Source organism: Canis lupus, chromosome 36 (genome assembly GCF_003254725.2).
Source record: "Canis lupus dingo isolate Sandy chromosome 36, ASM325472v2, whole genome shotgun sequence".
Classification (NCBI taxonomy): domain Eukaryota; kingdom Metazoa; phylum Chordata; class Mammalia; order Carnivora; family Canidae; genus Canis; species Canis lupus.
In genome coordinates, this window is record NC_064278.1 from 4312635 (window position 1) to 4331909 (window position 19275).

The window sequence follows — 19275 nt, forward strand, 5'->3', positions numbered from 1 at the left end:
GGCAAGTTTTTTACACTAACAGTAAAGTTACTGTGACCCCCTTTGTGAAACCAAAGAGCTATTCTTAATTTATCTCTTGTTAAAATCTACTCAGAAGCCAGTTATCAATTTATTATCTCATAACTCCAAACCTACCCTTCATTGCCTACTCTATGAAAGTAGAGCTACACCCTGTGACTATTTCTCCCTTTCAGCTGGCACAATGTTATGTCAGAAAGGGGTTCTGGAAAGATGGTGATGGAAGAAGTGGCCTTCTTTCCTGTTTCTGGTGTACTCCTTCTTGCTTCTACCATATGGCTGCCTGCTGCATGTGTGGGGTACACCCAGTGGCACCTGTACCCATGGAGTTCCAATGGCACTCAATGATCAGCTTCCCATCAAATTTCAGAGGCACTCCCATGGTCAGATTCCCACTGAGTTTTGCAGGCCTCCCAGTGGTTGACTTCTAGCTTTGGCCTCCTATACTCAAGCAGGGTGTTTCCTGCTTGCCCAGTGACTATGAACATATGCTGGTTGAGCCCATCTAAGAACTTCACTATGCAGTGAACCCCAACTGTGTCTTCTACAATGAGGTTTGAATCCCAACCATGGAGTGTGTGTGGGGGGGGACACTTCCACATTTGTTTCTGCTATGGGAACCTTCGTTCAGCCCTGGGATTTTCTTTAAAGTTCTCTTTATCTCTTTATATAACAGAAGTTTTCTATTAGAATTAGTAATTCTTTATCTTAAATTTTCCCTATTCAAATTACTATGTTGTCTCTGTCTCCTCACTGACCCTGATTGATACAGTAAACTTGGAAAAGTAATTTTAAATTCTCAGGGTACTCATTCATAAAATCAGGACACTGGGTTAGTTGATCTCAAATGTCCTTTTCAGCTTTAAAATTACACCATTCCAAGAAATCCTCTGTGTTTTTCTATATAGGGTGCATTCTAAGTATACTAGAACGAATTACATACAGGTATAATTGTGTACTGCCTTCCCCAGCCATCCTCACAGTAAATGGGTCTCCCTTCTTAACTGAATAATGGTTTCCTCCTTCTAGGTCAACATATTCAGTCACAGCAGCAGCCAATATCATTTCATGCACACAGTGGGCAATCAAACACTATGAAATTGTCTCTGAGGGTTTTAACTAGGAAGCTATCTAAGGAACTAAATGGCAAGCTAGAGATTTGTGTATGAATATAAGACTGAAATGCATTATAAATATCATTTTATCTATTTGTGAATATAAATATTGTAAGAACACATTAAGTATAGAAAAATCCTCCCTCTGCTACTGGTTACCCTACCATCTCCATCACTATGCAATTTAAGATTTTTCTTTTACCTTTCTCGGTCTTTCACTGATTGTTCAGCCATTAATTTCTTCAGTTCTTCCAGGCGCTGAAGATCTCTCATTTCCATTTCTTGCCACTTCTGCTCTTTTTTAGCCCAGTATTTTCTTATCTATTGTATAAATGATACACAGAATTTAAATTAACAACTGATAAGTCAAAATCAGGTGAAAAGTAATGAGAAAATATTCACTGGTTCATATAGCCAATATTGAATTTAAATGGCACTTTATCTTTTTCATTTCTTAGATCTGGCCACAGTATGTTGACAACAGAAAAAAAAATAAATGAAAACGTGAAGGTACATGTCCTGAGAAACTGCATGGTTTAACAATTTCTGAGGTGGAAACATAACTTATGCTGAGATCTAAAGTTTAAATCTAGGGCTAAAATAATTGACTTTCAGGGAACCACAATAGAAGCATGTTATTGTCTCTAAAGTATATGATCTACCTGTTACTCAAGAATATTTTTATCCCCTTATGGTAATGCAGTCTTTAACAAATATAGCTTTAAACCTATTTTTACTTTAAAAGCATGAGTTTATTTATGCTAATGGACAGCAGGATGTTGAAAGCTTTATGCTTCTGGGGAAGTGGCAGGAGATAGGTGGGAGGAAGGAGGAGAAGAAAAATTAGCAGAGTTGTGATATATAGTAGTTCTGACTTATGTGGTAAAATAAAGGACAAATTTATCCAGCTCAAAAAGGGTGAGAGCATTGTTCTTACTGGCCCTGATTTACTTCTGTTCTCTGAAAATGGAGGCAGACTGAGGAAACTGAAAGTACACATAGGGATTTTCAAGGGGATGAAACCATTATTCAAGGTCCCCTAGTGACGGGACAGTTGAAGTCAACCACTCTGGTTTGCCATGTTGTGTGTGACCCAAGAGACTGGATCTTGCTGGTAAAGAAAAGAGCAGAGCACCTCCATGGTGAATGATAGTGAGTAGCTGCCAGCAGAAGCTCTGTGTGGGGGACAGGTTAGCTTCACCCACAATGTGACATTGTCTCTTTTAAGAAGTAAATATGAGGGTGCCTGGGTGGCTCAGTTGGTTAAGCATCTGCCTTCAGCTCAGGTCATGATCCCAGGGACCTGTGATCGAGTCCCGCATTGGGCTCCATGCCTGGTGGGGAGCCTGCTTCTTTCTCTGCTTCTATTTCTCTCTCTCTCTCTCTTTCTGTCTCTCACGAATAAATAAATAAAAATTTTTAAAAAAGTGAATATGAAAAGCTAAGTGCTTTCAGACTTTCCCTAGCAAACATGGTCTCTGACCCCTGGGAGAACTAAAAGAAGCATCCCGAGCAACATGGCCACAGGCGTCACAACTCCAACACCAGCAACCACAATGGAGACATCCACTCAGTGCTTAGTGAATAGATGAATAGGCGCACAGTAATTTCACTCCAGACATCATGGAGATGTGGATTTAGGAAGAATGGAGACGAAGCTAGAAAGGTAGCAGAACCAAAGATGGGAAGTGAAAGGAGAGGGTAGGAGAGACAGACATAGGAAACACTGACAAGGTATGTTTCGGAGCCCTAACGGATAAATGCCGCAGCATTCTATCAGTGCCAGATATGGAAATGTTAACATGGTTATATCTTCTTCCTCAGGGGTTTAAGTGGTCTTTTTTATGCTTTATGCTTTTCAGTGTTACTTTATTGTTTTACAATGAATATGTATTTCTTTTGTAATCAGAGAAAACCAACTTCAAAACTAAATGTTTAAAAAAAAAAAGCAGATATTAAAGAGCATTTTCCTCTGGGCTCCAACAGACCAACAATGCTCATTTACACTGGGTGTTGGCGTTGGACGGAAGTCAGTGGTCCTTTTGTCAACATCCTTTGACTACAAGCAGACCAACCCCAGGTTGCTGGTGTCTTCAGATTGCAGACATCATTTGGCCTGCTATCCTCTGCAGGCTCTAGAAGTAAGTCATACCTGAGGCATTTGTCATCTTTGGATCAATCATTTCCATTCCCAATTCTCTGCCATCTTCAGACATTGCTAGAGTGTGAGCCTCCCTCTCCATCTTTCTCTCTCTTTCTCCCTCTGACTCTTCCTCTCCCCCTCTTCTCTCTCTCCCCTTCTTTCTTACTTCCTCCCCCATCTCTCTCCCTCCCTCCTCTTATGTGAGCACAATTTATTCTCTCTCAGTGCTTTCTACTGGGCTCTCTGAAACTCCTGTATCATTATACATTTTGACTGTTTTGACTGCAATTCTCTTGAGTAAAGGATGATTATCTTCTGATTCCCCATGTGCCAGGAGGCTGGGGAATGGTTTGGGCATTTTCCTCTTTGTTCACTGCTGCTTTACACTCCAATGATATTCCTCTCATGTACAATGCTTTCTTCCTTCTGTGTTAACTGTATCTGGCTATATCACTTTCTACCTGTCCTTATCACTGGCATGTGTGGACTTCCAGGTCATTCACAGATATTCATCAAGAATTCAGATATGCGGGTCACAGCCACATAGGACTCATTGTCCAAAACAACTCTTTCCACTTTCCTACACAACTTCAGCATCTGCCTGAATGCCCTCCAATCTATTAATCTCACAGTTTCATGATTTCCTCCATTCCAGGGAGCCACCTCTTCCTCCAGGATCCTATTGTCATCAAGCACATTTCAGTTCCAATTCTGAAATTTTCAATTATAACCATCGATTCTATGACCCGAAACTACCCACTCCTTTTCTAACATCCTCTGTGTTCTGGTTGCATAATTTTATTCCTCTAGTAGAGCCCTCATCACAAGGCTTTGCTAATTAATATGCTTGTTTCTCTCTCCCACCAGACTTCAGAAAGTGTGATGTATTTATCTGGCATTTCCAACATCGACTAAAGGGTCTAGACCATAGTATATACCTAATAAACATTTGATTGATGAATGAATCACACAATTGTAGAAACTGGCACCAAACTTATGGTTTCAACTGAATCTTCATTGACAATCAGCGTTTCTTTTTTTTTTTTTTTTAGCATTTCTTTTATGAACTCCTGGTTAATGCCTCTTAATTTCTCATGTCTGTATTCTAAAACCTGTTTACTATGTTAAGTTCCATATTTGCCTCTCCTTCTTCACTTTTATCAGGGGAAATGGAATCTCTAAATGATATTTTCCATGATGCCCTGCCCCTCAGAAGAAGAGATGCCTTTCTTTTGTTAAAGACTTATCCCTTTTGGGCTCTAGATCCTACTCCCCAATTCCATCTTCTTCATAACCTTTCTCCATCATCTACCTCTCTCCCTTGTACCTTCAAACTCTTGGTCTGTACTGCTTCCTTTTCCTCACATGGAAATATATACAGGTCTCACACATTTACAAAAATTTAAAAACTTTCTTTAGATCCCCAAGACTATACTTTCATTGTTCCCTTTTCAGTCAAGCATCTTAGAATACTTTTCTTCAACTTCACATCTCCCGTTTTACTCCTCACCCATGACATTCCTACCACTGCCTTCCCTCCAAATTCAGTACTCTCACCAGTGATGTCCAAATGAGCAAACTAAATGATCCTTTTCAATCCTTATTTTACATAATGTGTTTGTGTATTTAATTCTGTCAACCCTTATCTATAGTCTTAAGATATTACTGACTTTGGCATTCATTTGTTCAACATATATTTATTGAACACAAGCTTTAAGCCAGATACTGTGCTATGTACTTGGAGTATGATGCTTAAAGAGAAATAAGGCCTCTATTTCACAGAGCTGCGACTCTCTAGAAAGAGAGAACGAATAAACATGTAAATGAAAATGAACAGAATATTACATCTCAAGTTCTAAGAAGGAAATAATTATAGAAATGATTTAGAAAAATTGGGGTAGAATTTTCATTAAGAAGGCATATTTTTGTAATGACACTTGAATTAAAACTTGAAAGATGATTGTGAGACAACTACAGGAAGAGATGGAGGGTGATCACCACAGGAAGTGGGAGCTCTAGGTCCAATAGCATTGAGTGGGAAAGACCTTGTGCATTTTTAAGACAGAGAAGAAGCCAGTACAGCTAGAGCATGTGGTATGAGTTAAGAATGAAGGTGAGATTGAGAAGCTAGCTGGGAGCTAAGTGGTAGGTGAGGATTTAGGTCTAGAAACAAGGAAAAGCTATTAGAGAGCTTAAAGCAGGGAGTGACATGATCTGACTTACATTTTTTTAAAAGTAGCTCTGGATATTGAGTGAAGAATGGATAGTAGAGGAACAAAGGAGAAACAAGGGGACCAGATAGAAGAATAAGGTAAAAATGATCACTTGGATCAGGAAATGAAGGGAAGTGTTCAGACCTGAGAAGGTTCTTGAGTGGAATCAAATTGTTCACTGAGGAATTAGATATGAAGATTGAAGAAAAAGGGAATCAAGGATGATTCCTAGCTTTTTGCTAGAGCAGTTGGTTGAATGATGGTACCAATAACTGGGATGGAAGATTGGAAGAGTAACAGGTTTGGGAAAGAAAGACAACCAGGAGCTCAGTATTGAATATTAAACAGTTGATGTGATTGCAAGACCTTGAAGTGGAGATTCCAAATAAGCATACATCCGTACAGCTGGGTGGCTGAGGGTCAGTTCAGGGCTGGAGATCTAAATTAAGGAAATATCTATTTACAATGGTATTTGATGCCACAGGATTAGTAGAGATGTCCAGGGTGAGAACATAAATAGAAGAAAAAGGTGGCCATGTACTTTCATTCCTATCTGCCTTTTGTAAACTTTCTTAACTAGATCTATTGCCTTTCCCTCTTCTACCTGTCAGTTTTACTCTATCCTTATCATCAGGATAAATACTATCTCCTCCTTGACTCATCCTCTGAACCCTCTAGGAAAAAATCTTAGCTCTATCCTTGGCACACCGATGACCCTTGGTGAAGATCTGTTACTCTCCCTTCTTTGTCCTGCCTTGAGTTCCTGGATTCTTTTTCACGAGGCTCTGCCACTGCATTATTACTGATATATTTCGTCTTTCCTACACAGCTGGCATGGTCTGCCCTGCCTGTAGCCTGCTGAATCGCTCCTGTCCATCCTTTAAGATGCAATTGTAGCATTACTCTCAGCCTTTCTCTTTCTCCCTCTCTTCCAGACATAGGCGTACCTTCTAAGGCACTATTTAGGTATCCTTAGTGTAGCACTTTCCATATTGGTCTGCATTATTCATCTTGGTATTGTGGTACCTTGTATCATGTCTGACACAGGGCTTAATTGATTAGGTGAGTGGAAGCTTCTTCTGGTCTCTCATCCGAGAATAACAAAGTTGTGGATGGGAACAGGGCCAGCAGTTTTATTTGCAGGATGGTAAAGTCTGAACTAAGCACTTCCCTAAGGACAGTTCCATTCACTTTTTGTCAATTAATAGGAGCAGGAACTATGTGTCAAGAATTATTGGCTTTGAATGCCTCAAGCTAAAGTTAAGGCTAAGGATATTTAGCTAGCCCTTTGGGACATTTGTTGAGACACAGATTTCAAACACCCTGCTTTTCACTTTTTGAGTGATCCTTGTAACATTCCAATGATAGGGAAATCAGGCCCTAATTATGCCCCTATTTCTTCTTCTTATCTATGATTCATATTGGATGTTCCCCTTCCATAGTCCTACATTTTGCTCATTTTGATGAAGTTAAGCCAGTAAAAGTGTAAATAAACCAAATAATTTTTCTGTAACATAATGCTATGCTAACTTTTCAAAGAGCTTGAGATCATTTTTATATCCTACTTTACCTTTCTAATCTTCCAAACAATATTTCTCCTATTAAAAACTCCACTAGGAAACAATGTTTACAGCATTAGAGTACCTCAGAGTTTATTCTAAAAAACTTGGACTGATAGTACATAGCCATTAAATTATATTTTTCACTCCTTCAGTCCAAGAATTATTATAATTTAGCATGAAATAAGAATTTTTTTACACATAGAAAGCAAAAAGTTAGGACTAAAACATTATGGAAGGAAGACAGTTTGGTTTCTGATTTGAAGCAATCTGTGTGATGTTGAATCCTTGAACAAATAAGCTTCTATACCTTGCTTCCAGGTCATTATTTCAAAGGTTTTAGTGACTCATGCAGAAGGAGGTCATAATTCTTAACTAGATACATTCCCTGCAATCAATTTGACAAGCATCTATATTTCATCATATAATTCTTTCACACGTTTGTGTGAATTTCTGAAAGGTAAAGAACATTCCTTACAGTATAGTATTTATTTGTATCTAGTATTGCCTCTTGCAAATGAGAAATACATGATAAACCTCTGCTAAATGAATCCAGAGAGAAATGATATGGAAAAGCAACATTGCACACAATACTTTTCTTATTTCAACTTATATAAATCCAAAACTATTAATAAAGCATCCAATTAGACAATAACAATAGACAATAAACAATCAGCAGTCCACCCCCTAAGTCATGTAGGGGTGGAAGTGCATTTAATTTCAAAAGAGCCTGGGGGGCTTGGTATTTCTCTAAGTCAGATTGTCCATGAAAGTCAGATTAAAGATCTTTTTTTTCTTCCAAAGATGGACACTTTGTCACCTCTATCCTCAAAACCTTTCAGCCAACATTATCTCTTCTATACTCTGTGGTACAGACAGCTCTGTGGGCTTAAACCCAGGAAGCTTCTGATAAAAATTTGGCCCCCAAAGAATTACTTTGCATGGCATTCTTTATGCAAATATTTTGAACTCTCTATATGGGCAAGAAATCAAAATAGAAAGTCAAATTTGCAACCATCCTGCCTAGTTATTTGAATAGATCTCCTTTCAGTTCACAATTCAGACTATTTGTATCACAGCCCCTTATCAGTGCCCTAAACTTGAATATTTTTGCCACCAATCTCCAACTTGATGAACAAGTACATCCACCATTGGTAAGAGGGTAGGTTGTCATACACTTTCTGAAGAATAAATAAGAAAACCACTCGCAAAAGCCTTAAGGATTAAGAAACAAAGTTTAAGAGGGCCTGGGTGGCTCAGTTCTTGAGCATCTGCTTTTGGCTCAGGTCGTGATCTTGGGGTATTTGGATCAAGTCCCGCATCAGGCTCCCTGCAGGGAGCCTGCTTCTCCTCTGCCTATATCTCTGCCTCTCTCTGTGTCTCTCATGAATACATAAATAAAATCCTAAAAAAGAAAAAAAAGAAACAAAGTTTAAGAATTAAAAAGTAGGGACATATGCAAAGATTTGGGTATCGGTATGTTTATTACAGCCTTAAAATGGCAAAAAGTTGAAAATAATTTAACATTCCAAAATAAGAAATTGATTAAATGCAACATTTCCCATAATGAAATACTATATAAACTCTAAAAATTATGTGGTAGGAAAACAGGAGAAAATATACAATTTATTGATAAATTTTAAAAAATAGGTTAAAAATATTATATGCAGTATGATTCCAGCTAAGTTAAACGTATATATATCCCCATGTATATAGAAAAAGGAATATAAGGACACTGTTAATAATTTTCTTTTGGTGCTGGTTTAGGAATTGGGGTATATCATATTATATTTTGAGTGCTTGTTTGTATCAACAAAGGACAAAAATACTTTACAATTAAAGTATGTTTTTTAAGTCTGGCCAAGAAAAATCAATAGTTAGAAGGAATATCTAAGGGACACGACTATTATTCATTCCTGAAGTTTCCAAACTCTATTTCTATACCAAGTCAGATGACAAGAATATTGCATATCCTTGTACAATAACATTTTCACTTTTTATCACTTTGCATGCAGCATTTTCACTTTCTAGAGAAAGTTTCATAGGACTATGGTTTAATTTTATATCATAGGCCTTATAAAGGTTGATGCAATATCATATGAGGATTGATTTAGATTCTTCTGTAAAGCAGTTCTACTAAAAATGCTATTCACTGCATGGTTTGCCTCCCTCCCCCAGTACATGCTGTCAGCTCCTGATGTGCTGGGATGTTGTCTATTATTAGCAAATAAGAGCTAAATGCTTCCTTTTAACTTTAACCATGTTCAATTACAGCACCCCTTTTTAGTCTTGGTTTGCTGACATAACTATATTCCCATCCTCTTAATTTTTTGTCTTACATTCTCTTACTAATTTTCTATTTTAATGATTCTTAATAGGAAACAGATGGCACACTCAAAATTAGAATAAATCAAGAATATAATAAGTGGACAATTGACAAAGGAGGGTTGGAATTCAGGGCAATCATAAGACATCATGCAATAGCTGGGCTGCTTTATCACCCATTGACCAGAGTCAGAGAAAGCTGTGTGAGGAGGGCCACCTGACAGGAGCTGAGAACTCTGGTGGAGGACGCAGCTGGTCATCACAACTCTGCAGGGCTAGGAGCTGGGGAAACAACTCTCCCAACATCAGTCTCCTTTCTCATCCCCACCTCCAGTGTACCATTTTGGCTGAATCTAACCAGAACCCAGAGGGCAAGGGAGCTATACAAGACAACTCCCTGGGCTACAGGAAAGAATAGAGAGTAGATATGACCCAAGGGGGAGATGTCCAGCACAATAGTACTAATGCCTCTTACTATAATTTGCTTGGAAGTAGGTGATGTCTATATGCATAAATAAGTAACATGAATCTCTTTTAGGTGGTGTTCACTTACAAGAGCATTTTTCCATAGCTGAGCTGTCTACTTGAATTGGCAATAGCTGTTTTCTGCTGTGATGTAGTCTTATGTCCTTAGAACAATGATGAGCCAAGAAAGTATTCTGGGGTAAACACATTAGTTATCTCCCTCCTAATTGAAATGCCAGGTGGATTAAAAAATAACTGTCATGTCTTCTTTAGAAGTAAGGTCTATTTTCAGTATGAGCATTGAAATACTACATAATGATCGTGTCATATGTTGATATTGCTAAAATGAATTTGTCTGTAATCTTGTTTAATTTCTCTCTTTTCACTATTCATTAGGAAGGGAGTATATATACCAAGGATGTTGTATTTCACAGCCTGAGGTGTCACAGAGAGTAAAAAGTGAAAAGTAATCAAACCTCAGAGTCATTCAATCATAACTTCTTAGAGCTAAGGTGATTTTAGCGATCATTTATTCCAAACACCTCATTTTACATTTGAGGACGCAAACCCTCAGAGGCTGCATAACTTGCCCAAGGTCATACACCTTGTTAGGGCCTCTAGCTTGGCATATTCTCCTCTATATCTCAGATTTAAAGTACAGTTGTATACTGCTTGTTCGTTATATTCGTTCATTCAACTAATATTTGTTGAGTGCCTTGTGCCAGGCACTGGAGATAAAACAATAAAAATAGACAAACCCCTCTTTTGTTATGGGCCTTACATTCTAGAAGAGAAAGAGAAAACAGCCAATAAATAAGCAGATGGGTGGCAGGTGGAATGATAAATGCTAAGAAAAAAATACAGTAGGGTAAATGGACAGAGTGACAGGAAAGGAGGATGCTATTTGAAGTTTGGTCATTGAAGTTGAACTTTCTCTCTGATAACATGATACTGCAGTGGGATCCTGAATGAAGTGAGAGGGTGAGTTATACAGACATCTGGTAGGACAGTATTCCAGGCGGTGGGAATAGACAAAGCAGAAGCCTATGGGGACCTGTACCAGGGTCTTGGAAGAGGAAGAAGTAGGCTGGTATGGCTTGTGCAGGATGAGTGAGGGCAAAAGTGGCAGGATATAAGATGTAACAGACAACAGATTATAGGAACTGACATAATCTGACATGAATTTTAAAAACATTTCTCTGACTGCTGTGTGGAAAATAGCCAGGAGAAGGAGAATGGGAATGGAAAAGGTGGAGGAAGAGAAATTTAAGGGATGGAGATGTTATTATAATAACTCTGACTTAAAAGGTAGAACCTTTTATTTATGACGATAGGTGAGGGTATTGGTAGGAGATGTGCAGGAGAAAAGTAAGAGTCAAAGATAATACCAAGGCTTTTGGCTAGAGCATTGGGATAATAGGTTTCCATTTTTTGAGAAAAAAAAAAAACTGGAGAAGGAGTAGGTCTGCAGGGAAAAACAAGAATACATTTTGGGCATACTAGATTTGAGGCAGTGGGGTGTGTGAATTTGGAGTTCAGGAGAGAGGCCTAGACCAGGATCTTAATTGTATTTGTCAGCCTATAAATGACATCTAAATAATACCGCATTGATTGAGATCACCTAGGAAGTGTATATGCTTAGAGGATGGAGCCCCCAGGGCACTCCCAGGCCAAGAAATTAGAATGATGAGGAGGATCCATCCAAATTTATTGGAAGGAGAAACCAGTCAGGTCAAAAACAAAGGGAGATAAAAGCAGAGAGAGAGAATGGCTTCCTGGGAACCAAGTGTCAAGTTTTCCAAGGAGGAGGTGGTGATCACTTCCATCTTAATAGTTCAAGTAAAGTGAGGACTGAGATCTCCTGGAATGAACAAGATGAAGATCAATGATGACCTTGGTAAGCACAGCTTTGCTAGAGTGGAGGGACAAAATTGCCCATTAGAGAATGAGTAGAAAGAAGTTGGAGATAATGTGTAGGCCATAGAATGGTACATTTTCTACAGGAGGGTGCCTGGGGTCAAGGGAGAGTATTTTTAAAACAGAAGTCATAATGGCATGATTTGTAGGTTAATAGAAAAGATCTAGAAGAGAAGAGACAAGGGGTGGTGGGAGAGAGATTGAGATGACCTTGAATAGGAGAGAGGGGATGGGATGTAGCACATAAATGAAGGGGCTGGCCTTAGGAGTACAGATACTTTATGCATTGTAAAAGGGAAGGTGGGTAATGGGTACAAATTCTAATTGGTTGGTAGATGTGATATTGGAAGCCTGTGGAGATCCTATTCTTGCTAAATGAGATATTGATAGATAAAAAAAATCACATCAAAATCATTATTTTCTTCAGTCTACTCACCAAGAGAACAATGAAGGTGGCGTTTCTTAATCCATTCATAACACATCTTACACTTGACACTTCAACTATGATCAAACTATAATGGTATATGTAAGTGATGAATCACCAAATTCTACACCTGGAACTAATATTGTACCGTGTGCTAGCTAGCTGGAATTTAAATAAAAACTTGGGGAACAAAATCTATAATTGTGTGGTTTCTTATAAATTTCTCTCCCAAGGAGAGAAATCCTCAGGGAATATTAAGAAGAGTAAAGCGACAGACACAGTGAAACTGTTTGCACCCATAGAACAACAAATACTCCCTAGTAGGCAGACTACTAAAGAGTTTTAAAATTATCAGTTTCCAAAAAAAAAAAATTATTAGTTTCCTGTCTATTTAACAATTTTGAACTAAACTAGGACGGGACCAAAGCCATGAAAATGACCCTAAATAGTTTAAAACTGAGCTTTCTCAAAATTGGTTAATCACAAAATTAACAGCAAACCGCAATCACAATGGTGCACAGCATAGCGTAGTGTTTAGAATCATGGACTGTGGAGTTAGGCTTCTTGGGTTCAAATTCTGAATCTCTTTATGGCAGTATGACTTTGGGGAAATTCTGTATCTTCTATGTGTCTCATTTTTTTCCTTGATAAAATGAAGATCATATTAGTACCCAACCCTTAGGGTTGTTGAGAAGATTAAATGAACACAGAACAGTGCCTTGCATGAAGCAAGCACTCTATAAATGTCTGTTAATTAAATCAAATCACTATGAATAATCCAGAGCTAGGAAGAAAATATAGCCAAAAATTAATACCTGGAATTAATTAAAAAAAATTTTTTTTGAAAACTGCCTATTGGAAAATCTCTTACAAGGAAACATGTATCTGATTCTTGATGACCCAGGCTGCTATTTTCCCGTCTCCATCTGACTTTTTCTTAAAACTGCGCCCTGACAAAGAGTAGGAAGATTCTCTCACCAACTTTTGTTTTTACTTTTTAAAGAGAAGCCCTAGTAGAAAACTCCACTATTTCCCTAAGTTTTATTGAGAAATAATTGGCATACATCCTTGTATAAGCTTAAGGCATACTGTATGATGGTTTGTTTTGTATGATGTAGTGTAGGATGATTACCAAAATAGGTCCAACTAACATCCAATTTCTCATATAGATACAATAAAAAGAAACAAAGAAGAAAAGAATAAGGGAAAAAATTTTTTCTCCTTGTGATGAGAATTCTTAAGATTTACTCTCGTAACTTTCTATACAGCAGTGTTAGCTATGGTCACCATATTGTGCAATTAATACCTGTTATGCATTTATCTTATAACTGGAAGTTTGTACCATTGGACAATCTTACTCTACTTTTCCCTCCTGTCACCCTCTCTCTTGTGATCATAGTCCAATCTTTTTTTCAGAGTTTTTTTTTTAAGATCGCACACATAAGTGAGATCACATAGTATTTGCCTTTCTCTGATTTCACTTAGCATAATTACTTTCTCTGACTACACTTAGCATAATGATTTCACTTTCTCTTATTTTTTTAGCATAATGCATTCAAGGTCCATCCATGTTGTTGCAAATGGTATATTTCCTCAGTTTTAATGGCTGAATAATATTCCATTATATATATACATGTACATAAACCATGACTTCTTCATTCACCCATTGATGGATACTTAGGTTGTTCCCATGTCTTGATTACTGCAAATAATGCTGCTTTGAATATGGGGGTGCAGATAACTTTTTGAGTTAGTGTTTTTGCTACCTTTGGATATAGTCCCAAAAGTGGAATTGCTGGATTATATGATAGTTCTATTTTAATTTTTTGAGGATCCTCCCTACTGTTTCCCATACGGCTGTACCAATTCATAATCTTACCAATAGTGCACAAAGTTTCCCTTTTTCCCACATCCATGCCAGTGTTTGCTACCTCTTGTCTTTTTGATGATGGCAATTATAAAGATCATTAGGTGATAACTCATTGTGGTTTTAATTTGTATTCCCTAATGACTAGTGATGTTGAGCATCTTTTCATGTACCTGTGGCCTTTTATATGCCTTCTTCATAGAAATGTCTATTCAGATCCTTTAAAAATGCCTAATTTTTAAATTGGGTTGTTTTTGTTTTTACTGTTAATTTTTATGAATTCCTTATGTATTTTGGTTATTAACCCCTTCTCAGATATATGTTTTGCAAATACTTTTTCCTATTGCATACATTGTCTTCTCATTTTATTGGTGGTTTCTTTTGATTGCAGAAGCTTTTTAGTTTGATGTAGTCCCACTTGTTTATTTTCTATTATGTTGCTTGTTATTCAGGTATCATTCCTAAAATCCACGTCAAGGAGCTTTGCTCCTATGCTTCCTTGTAGGAGTTTTACAGTTTCAGATCCTATTTTTAATTCTTCAACCCATTTTGAGTTAATTTTTGTGAGTGGTATAATATATGGTTCCAGTTTCATTCTTTACATGTGAATATCCAGTTATCCCAGTTACATTTATTGAAGAGACTCTCTTTTCTTCAGTGAGTATTCATGACTCTCTTATCAAGTATTAACTGACCATAAAGAGTTGGGTTTATTTCTGGGCTTTCTATTTTGTTCCATTAGTCTATTTGTCTATTTTTTATGCCAGTACTATACTGTTTTGATGACTATAGTTATAATATAGCTTGACATTAAGAAGTATGATACCTCCTGCTTTGTTCTTTCTTAGGATTTCCTTGGCTCTTCAGAGTCTTCTGTGGTTCCATATACATTTCAGGAGAGTTTTTTCTACTTCTGTAAAAAAATGCCATTGGATTTTTGATAGTGATTGCACTGAATTTATAGATGACTTTCAGTAGCATTGACATATCAACAATATTGCTTCTTCTAACCCATGAACACGGGATACCTTTCCATTTAATTGAGTCTTCTTCAATTTCTTTCATTAGTGTCTTGTAGTTTTTAGCATGAAGATATTTCACTTCCTTATTTAAATTTGTTGAGTATTTTATTGTTTTTGATGCTTTTGATGCTACTATAATGGGATTGATTTCTTTGTTTTTAAAAATTTTATTTTTTACTGATCAGAAATGCTATTGATTTTTGTATGTTAATTTTGTATCCTGCAACTTTACTAAATTTACTGATTAAACAGTTTTTGGTTGAGTCTCTAGGATTTTCTATATATAAAATGTCATCTGCAAATAGAGACAGTTTTACTTCCACCCTTCTAATCCTGATACCCCTCCCTCCTCCCTCCCTCCTCCCTCCCTCCCTCCCTCCCTCCCTCCCTCCCTCCCTCCCTCCCTCCCTTCCTTCCTTCCTTCCTTCCTTCCTTCCTTCCTTCTCTTTCATTGCCTGATTGCTCTAGCTAGGATGTCCAGTACTATGTTGAATAGAAGTGTAAGAACGGGAATCCTATGCTGTTCCTGATGTTAGAAAAGCTTTCATCCTTTCACCCACTAAGTATGATGCCAGCAATGAGCTTGGCTTATATGGCCTTTATTGTGTTGGGATATGTTCTCTCTATGCCTGATTAAGAGTTTTTATTAGGGGTGTCTGGATGGCTCAGTTGATTAGCATCTGCCTTCGGTTCAGGTCATGATCCCAGGGTCCTGTGATCAAGTCCCAATATCAGGTTCCCTGCTCAGCAGGGAGTCTGCTTCTCCCTGCCCCTTACTTGTTCTTTCTTTCTCTGTCAAATAAATAAGTAAAATCTTTAAAAAGAGAGTTTTTATCATGCATGAATGAATGGATTTTGCTGAATGCTTTTCATGCATCCTTTGAGGTGATCATATAATCCTTTTCTTTCATTCTATTAATGTGATGTATCACATTGGTTAATTTGCATATGCTAAACATCTTTGCATCCCAGAAATAAATCCCACTTGATCATGGTGAATGATACTTTTAACATGTTGCTAAATTTAGTTTACTAGTATTTTATTGAGAATTTTGTCATCATCAGTAATTCATCAGGGATTGACCTACAGTTTTCTTTTCTAGTAGTGTCCTTTTCTGATTTAGGAATCAGGCCTTGAAAAATGAATTTTGAATTTTCCCTCCTCTTCAATTTTTTGGGAAAAGTTTGAGACGGTTTGGTATTAATTGTTCTTTAAATGTTTACTGAAATTCAACAGTGAAGCCACCTAGTTCTGAGCTTTTCTTTATTGGAAGATATTTTATTCCTGATTTAAAATCTCACTAGTAATTAGTCTATCCAGATTTACTATTTCTTTCTGATTCAATATTGGTCATTCATATATTTCTAAGAATTTTCTCATTTCTCCTAAGTTGTCCAGTTTTTTGGCATGTAAATGTTCATAGTAGCCTCTGAAGGTCCTTTTCTCATCTGTGGTTTCAGTTGTAATATCTCTTTACTCATTTATAATTTTGTTGATTTGGGTCTTTTTTTTCTTTAGTTAGTCTATTTAAGGGGTTTGTCAGTTTTGTTTGTCTTTTCAAAGAACTAACTCTTAGTTTGTTAATTTTTCTATTCTCTATTACATTTATTATGCTCTAATCTTTATTATTTCCTTTCTTCTGCTAATTTGGGCTCATTTTGTTTTTCTAGTTGCTTGAGGTATAGAGTTAGGTTGTTTTCTTGGGCTATTTCTTCTTAATGTAGGCACTTATTGCTATGAACTTCCCTCTAAAAACAGCTTTTGCTATGTCCCGTAAGTTCTGGCTTGGTAAGTTTCCATTTTCATTTGTTTCAAGAAACATTATTTCCTCTTTAATTTCTTCTTTGAGCCATTAGTTATTCAAGAGAGCATTGTTTAATATCCATGTGTTTATGAATTTTCCAGTTTTCCTCTTGTTATTGATTTCTAATTTCATGCCATTGTGGTCAGAGAAGACACTTGGTACAATTTTAGCCTTGTTATATTTGCTAAGACTTGTTTTGTGGCCTAATATAAGGTACATCTTAGAAAATGTTCCATGTGCATTTAAGAATGTGTATTCTGTTGTTGGCTAGAACGTTTTGTATGTCTGTTAGTTCCATTTGGTCTACAGTATTGTTCAGATCCACTGTTTCCTTATTGATTCTCCATTTGGAAATCTATCCATTGTTTAGACTATTAAAGTGCCCAACTATTATTGTATTACTGTTTATTTCCCCCTTTTAGCTCTGTTAGTTTTTTTGCTTTACATATTTAGGTGCTCCAATGTTGGGTGCATAAATCTTTACAGTTATATCTTCATGTCTTAAAACTTTTATCATTAAATAATGATCTTCTTTATATATTTTTACTATTTTTAGTTTAAAGTCTATTTTATCTGATGTAAGCATAGCTACTTTTGGAATTTTGCTTTGTTTAGTTTTTTGTTGTGGATTGGTTGGTTGGCTTTGGTTACCATTTGTTTGAAACATCTCTATCCATCCCTTGACTTTCAGTCTATGTCTGTCTTTAAGACTAAAGAGAGTGTCTTTGCAAGCAGCATATTGTTGGGTCTGGGGTTTTGGTTTTTTTATTAAGTCCATTCAGCCATTGTATGTTTTTTGATTGGGGAATTTAATCTGTTTACATTTAAAGTAATTTTTGATAGGTAAGAACTTATTATTGCCATTTTGTTAATTGTTTTCTGTTTATTTTGTAGATCCATTTTTCCTTGTTTCTTATCTGTCATTTCTTTTAAGTTTTGATATCTTTTGGTATTGATATACTTTGACTTCTTTATCATATTTTTTTGGTAATTACTACAAGATTTTCCTTTGTGGTTACCATAAGGTTTACCAAAAAATATATTAAAGTATATAACAACTTCACTTCAATAGAATATATTTTACACATTTACTTCTTTTCCCCTTTCATATTTTAGGTTATTGCTGTTACAATTGACATGTGTTTTCTTTGCATTGTGTAATAAAAGATCATTGTATTGATTATTTTTTCCATGTTCTTTTTTTTAACTCATAAACTAGAATTGTGAGTTATGTACCACTATTACCATATTGCAGAATCTAACAATGACTATATATTTACCATTACCAGTGAAATTTATGCTATTTTGTGTTTTTATGATGTTAATTAGCATTCTTTCACTCCCACTCAAGAACTCTCTTTAGTATTTCTTGTAAGGCAAGTGTTGTAGTAATGAATTTCCTCAGCTTTTGTTGTTTGGGAATCTTTACTCTTCCTTCATTTCTGAAGGACAGTACCACTGAGTATAAAATTCTTGATTGACAGTTTTCTTTCAATTTAATTGGACTTCAATTTGCCAACATATAAAATAACACCCAGGGCTCATCCTGCCAAGTACCCCTCTCAGTGCCCATCACCCAGTCACCCCAACCCCCCCCCTCCCTTTCTACTACCCCTTGTTCATTTCCCAGAGTTAGGTGTCTCCCATGTTTTGTCACCCTCACTGATATTTTCACTCATTTTCTCTCCTTTCCCCTTTATTCCCCCTCATTAATTTTTATATTCCCCAAATGAATGAGACCATATAATGTTTGTCCTTCTCCGATTGACTTATTTCACTCAGCATAATGCTCTGCATCACTGGCCATCAGGAAAACACAAATCAAAACCACAACGAGATACCACCTCACACCAGTGAGAATGGTGAAAATTAACAAGACAGAAAATAACAAATGTTGGAGAGGATGTGGAGAAAGGGGAACACTCTTGCACTGTTGGTGGGAATGTGAACTGGTGCAGCCACTCTGGAAAACTGTGGAGGTTCCTCAAAGAGTTAAAAATAGAACTGCCCTATGACCCATCAATTGCACTGCTGGGGATTTACCCCAAAGATACAGATGCAGTGAAACGCCGGTACACCTGTACCCCGATGTTTATAGCAGCAATGTCCACAATAGCCAAACTGTGGAAGGAGTCTTGGTGTCCATTGAAAGACGAATGGATAAAGAAGCTGTGGTCTATGTATACAATGGAATATTTCTCAGCCATTACAAACGACAAATACCCACCATTTTCCATTTTCTTTCAATTTTTTGAATGTTATCATTCAATTGTCTCCTGGCCTAAAATATTTGTGCTGAAAAATCTACTGATGCTCTTATAGGGGTCTCCTTATATGTAACTTTTTTTTTTTATACTGCTCTTAAAATTCATCTTAATGTAGCCCTATTTGGTTCAATCTAT

The 19275-nt window shown here is 36.8% G+C and overlaps 1 protein-coding gene across 15 annotated transcripts in view; it reads right to left on the minus strand.

Moving 5' to 3' along the window:
- Positions 1-19275, minus strand: part of CCDC148 (coiled-coil domain containing 148) — a 281502-nt gene that overhangs the window by 96609 nt on the left and 165618 nt on the right. For all 15 annotated transcript variants that reach the window (XM_049106215.1, XM_049106213.1, XM_049106210.1 and 12 more), the window contains one exon: positions 1336-1454. In XM_049106215.1, coding sequence (XP_048962172.1) covers positions 1336-1454 — 119 coding nt within the window. The remainder of the gene's footprint in view (positions 1-1335; positions 1455-19275) is intronic.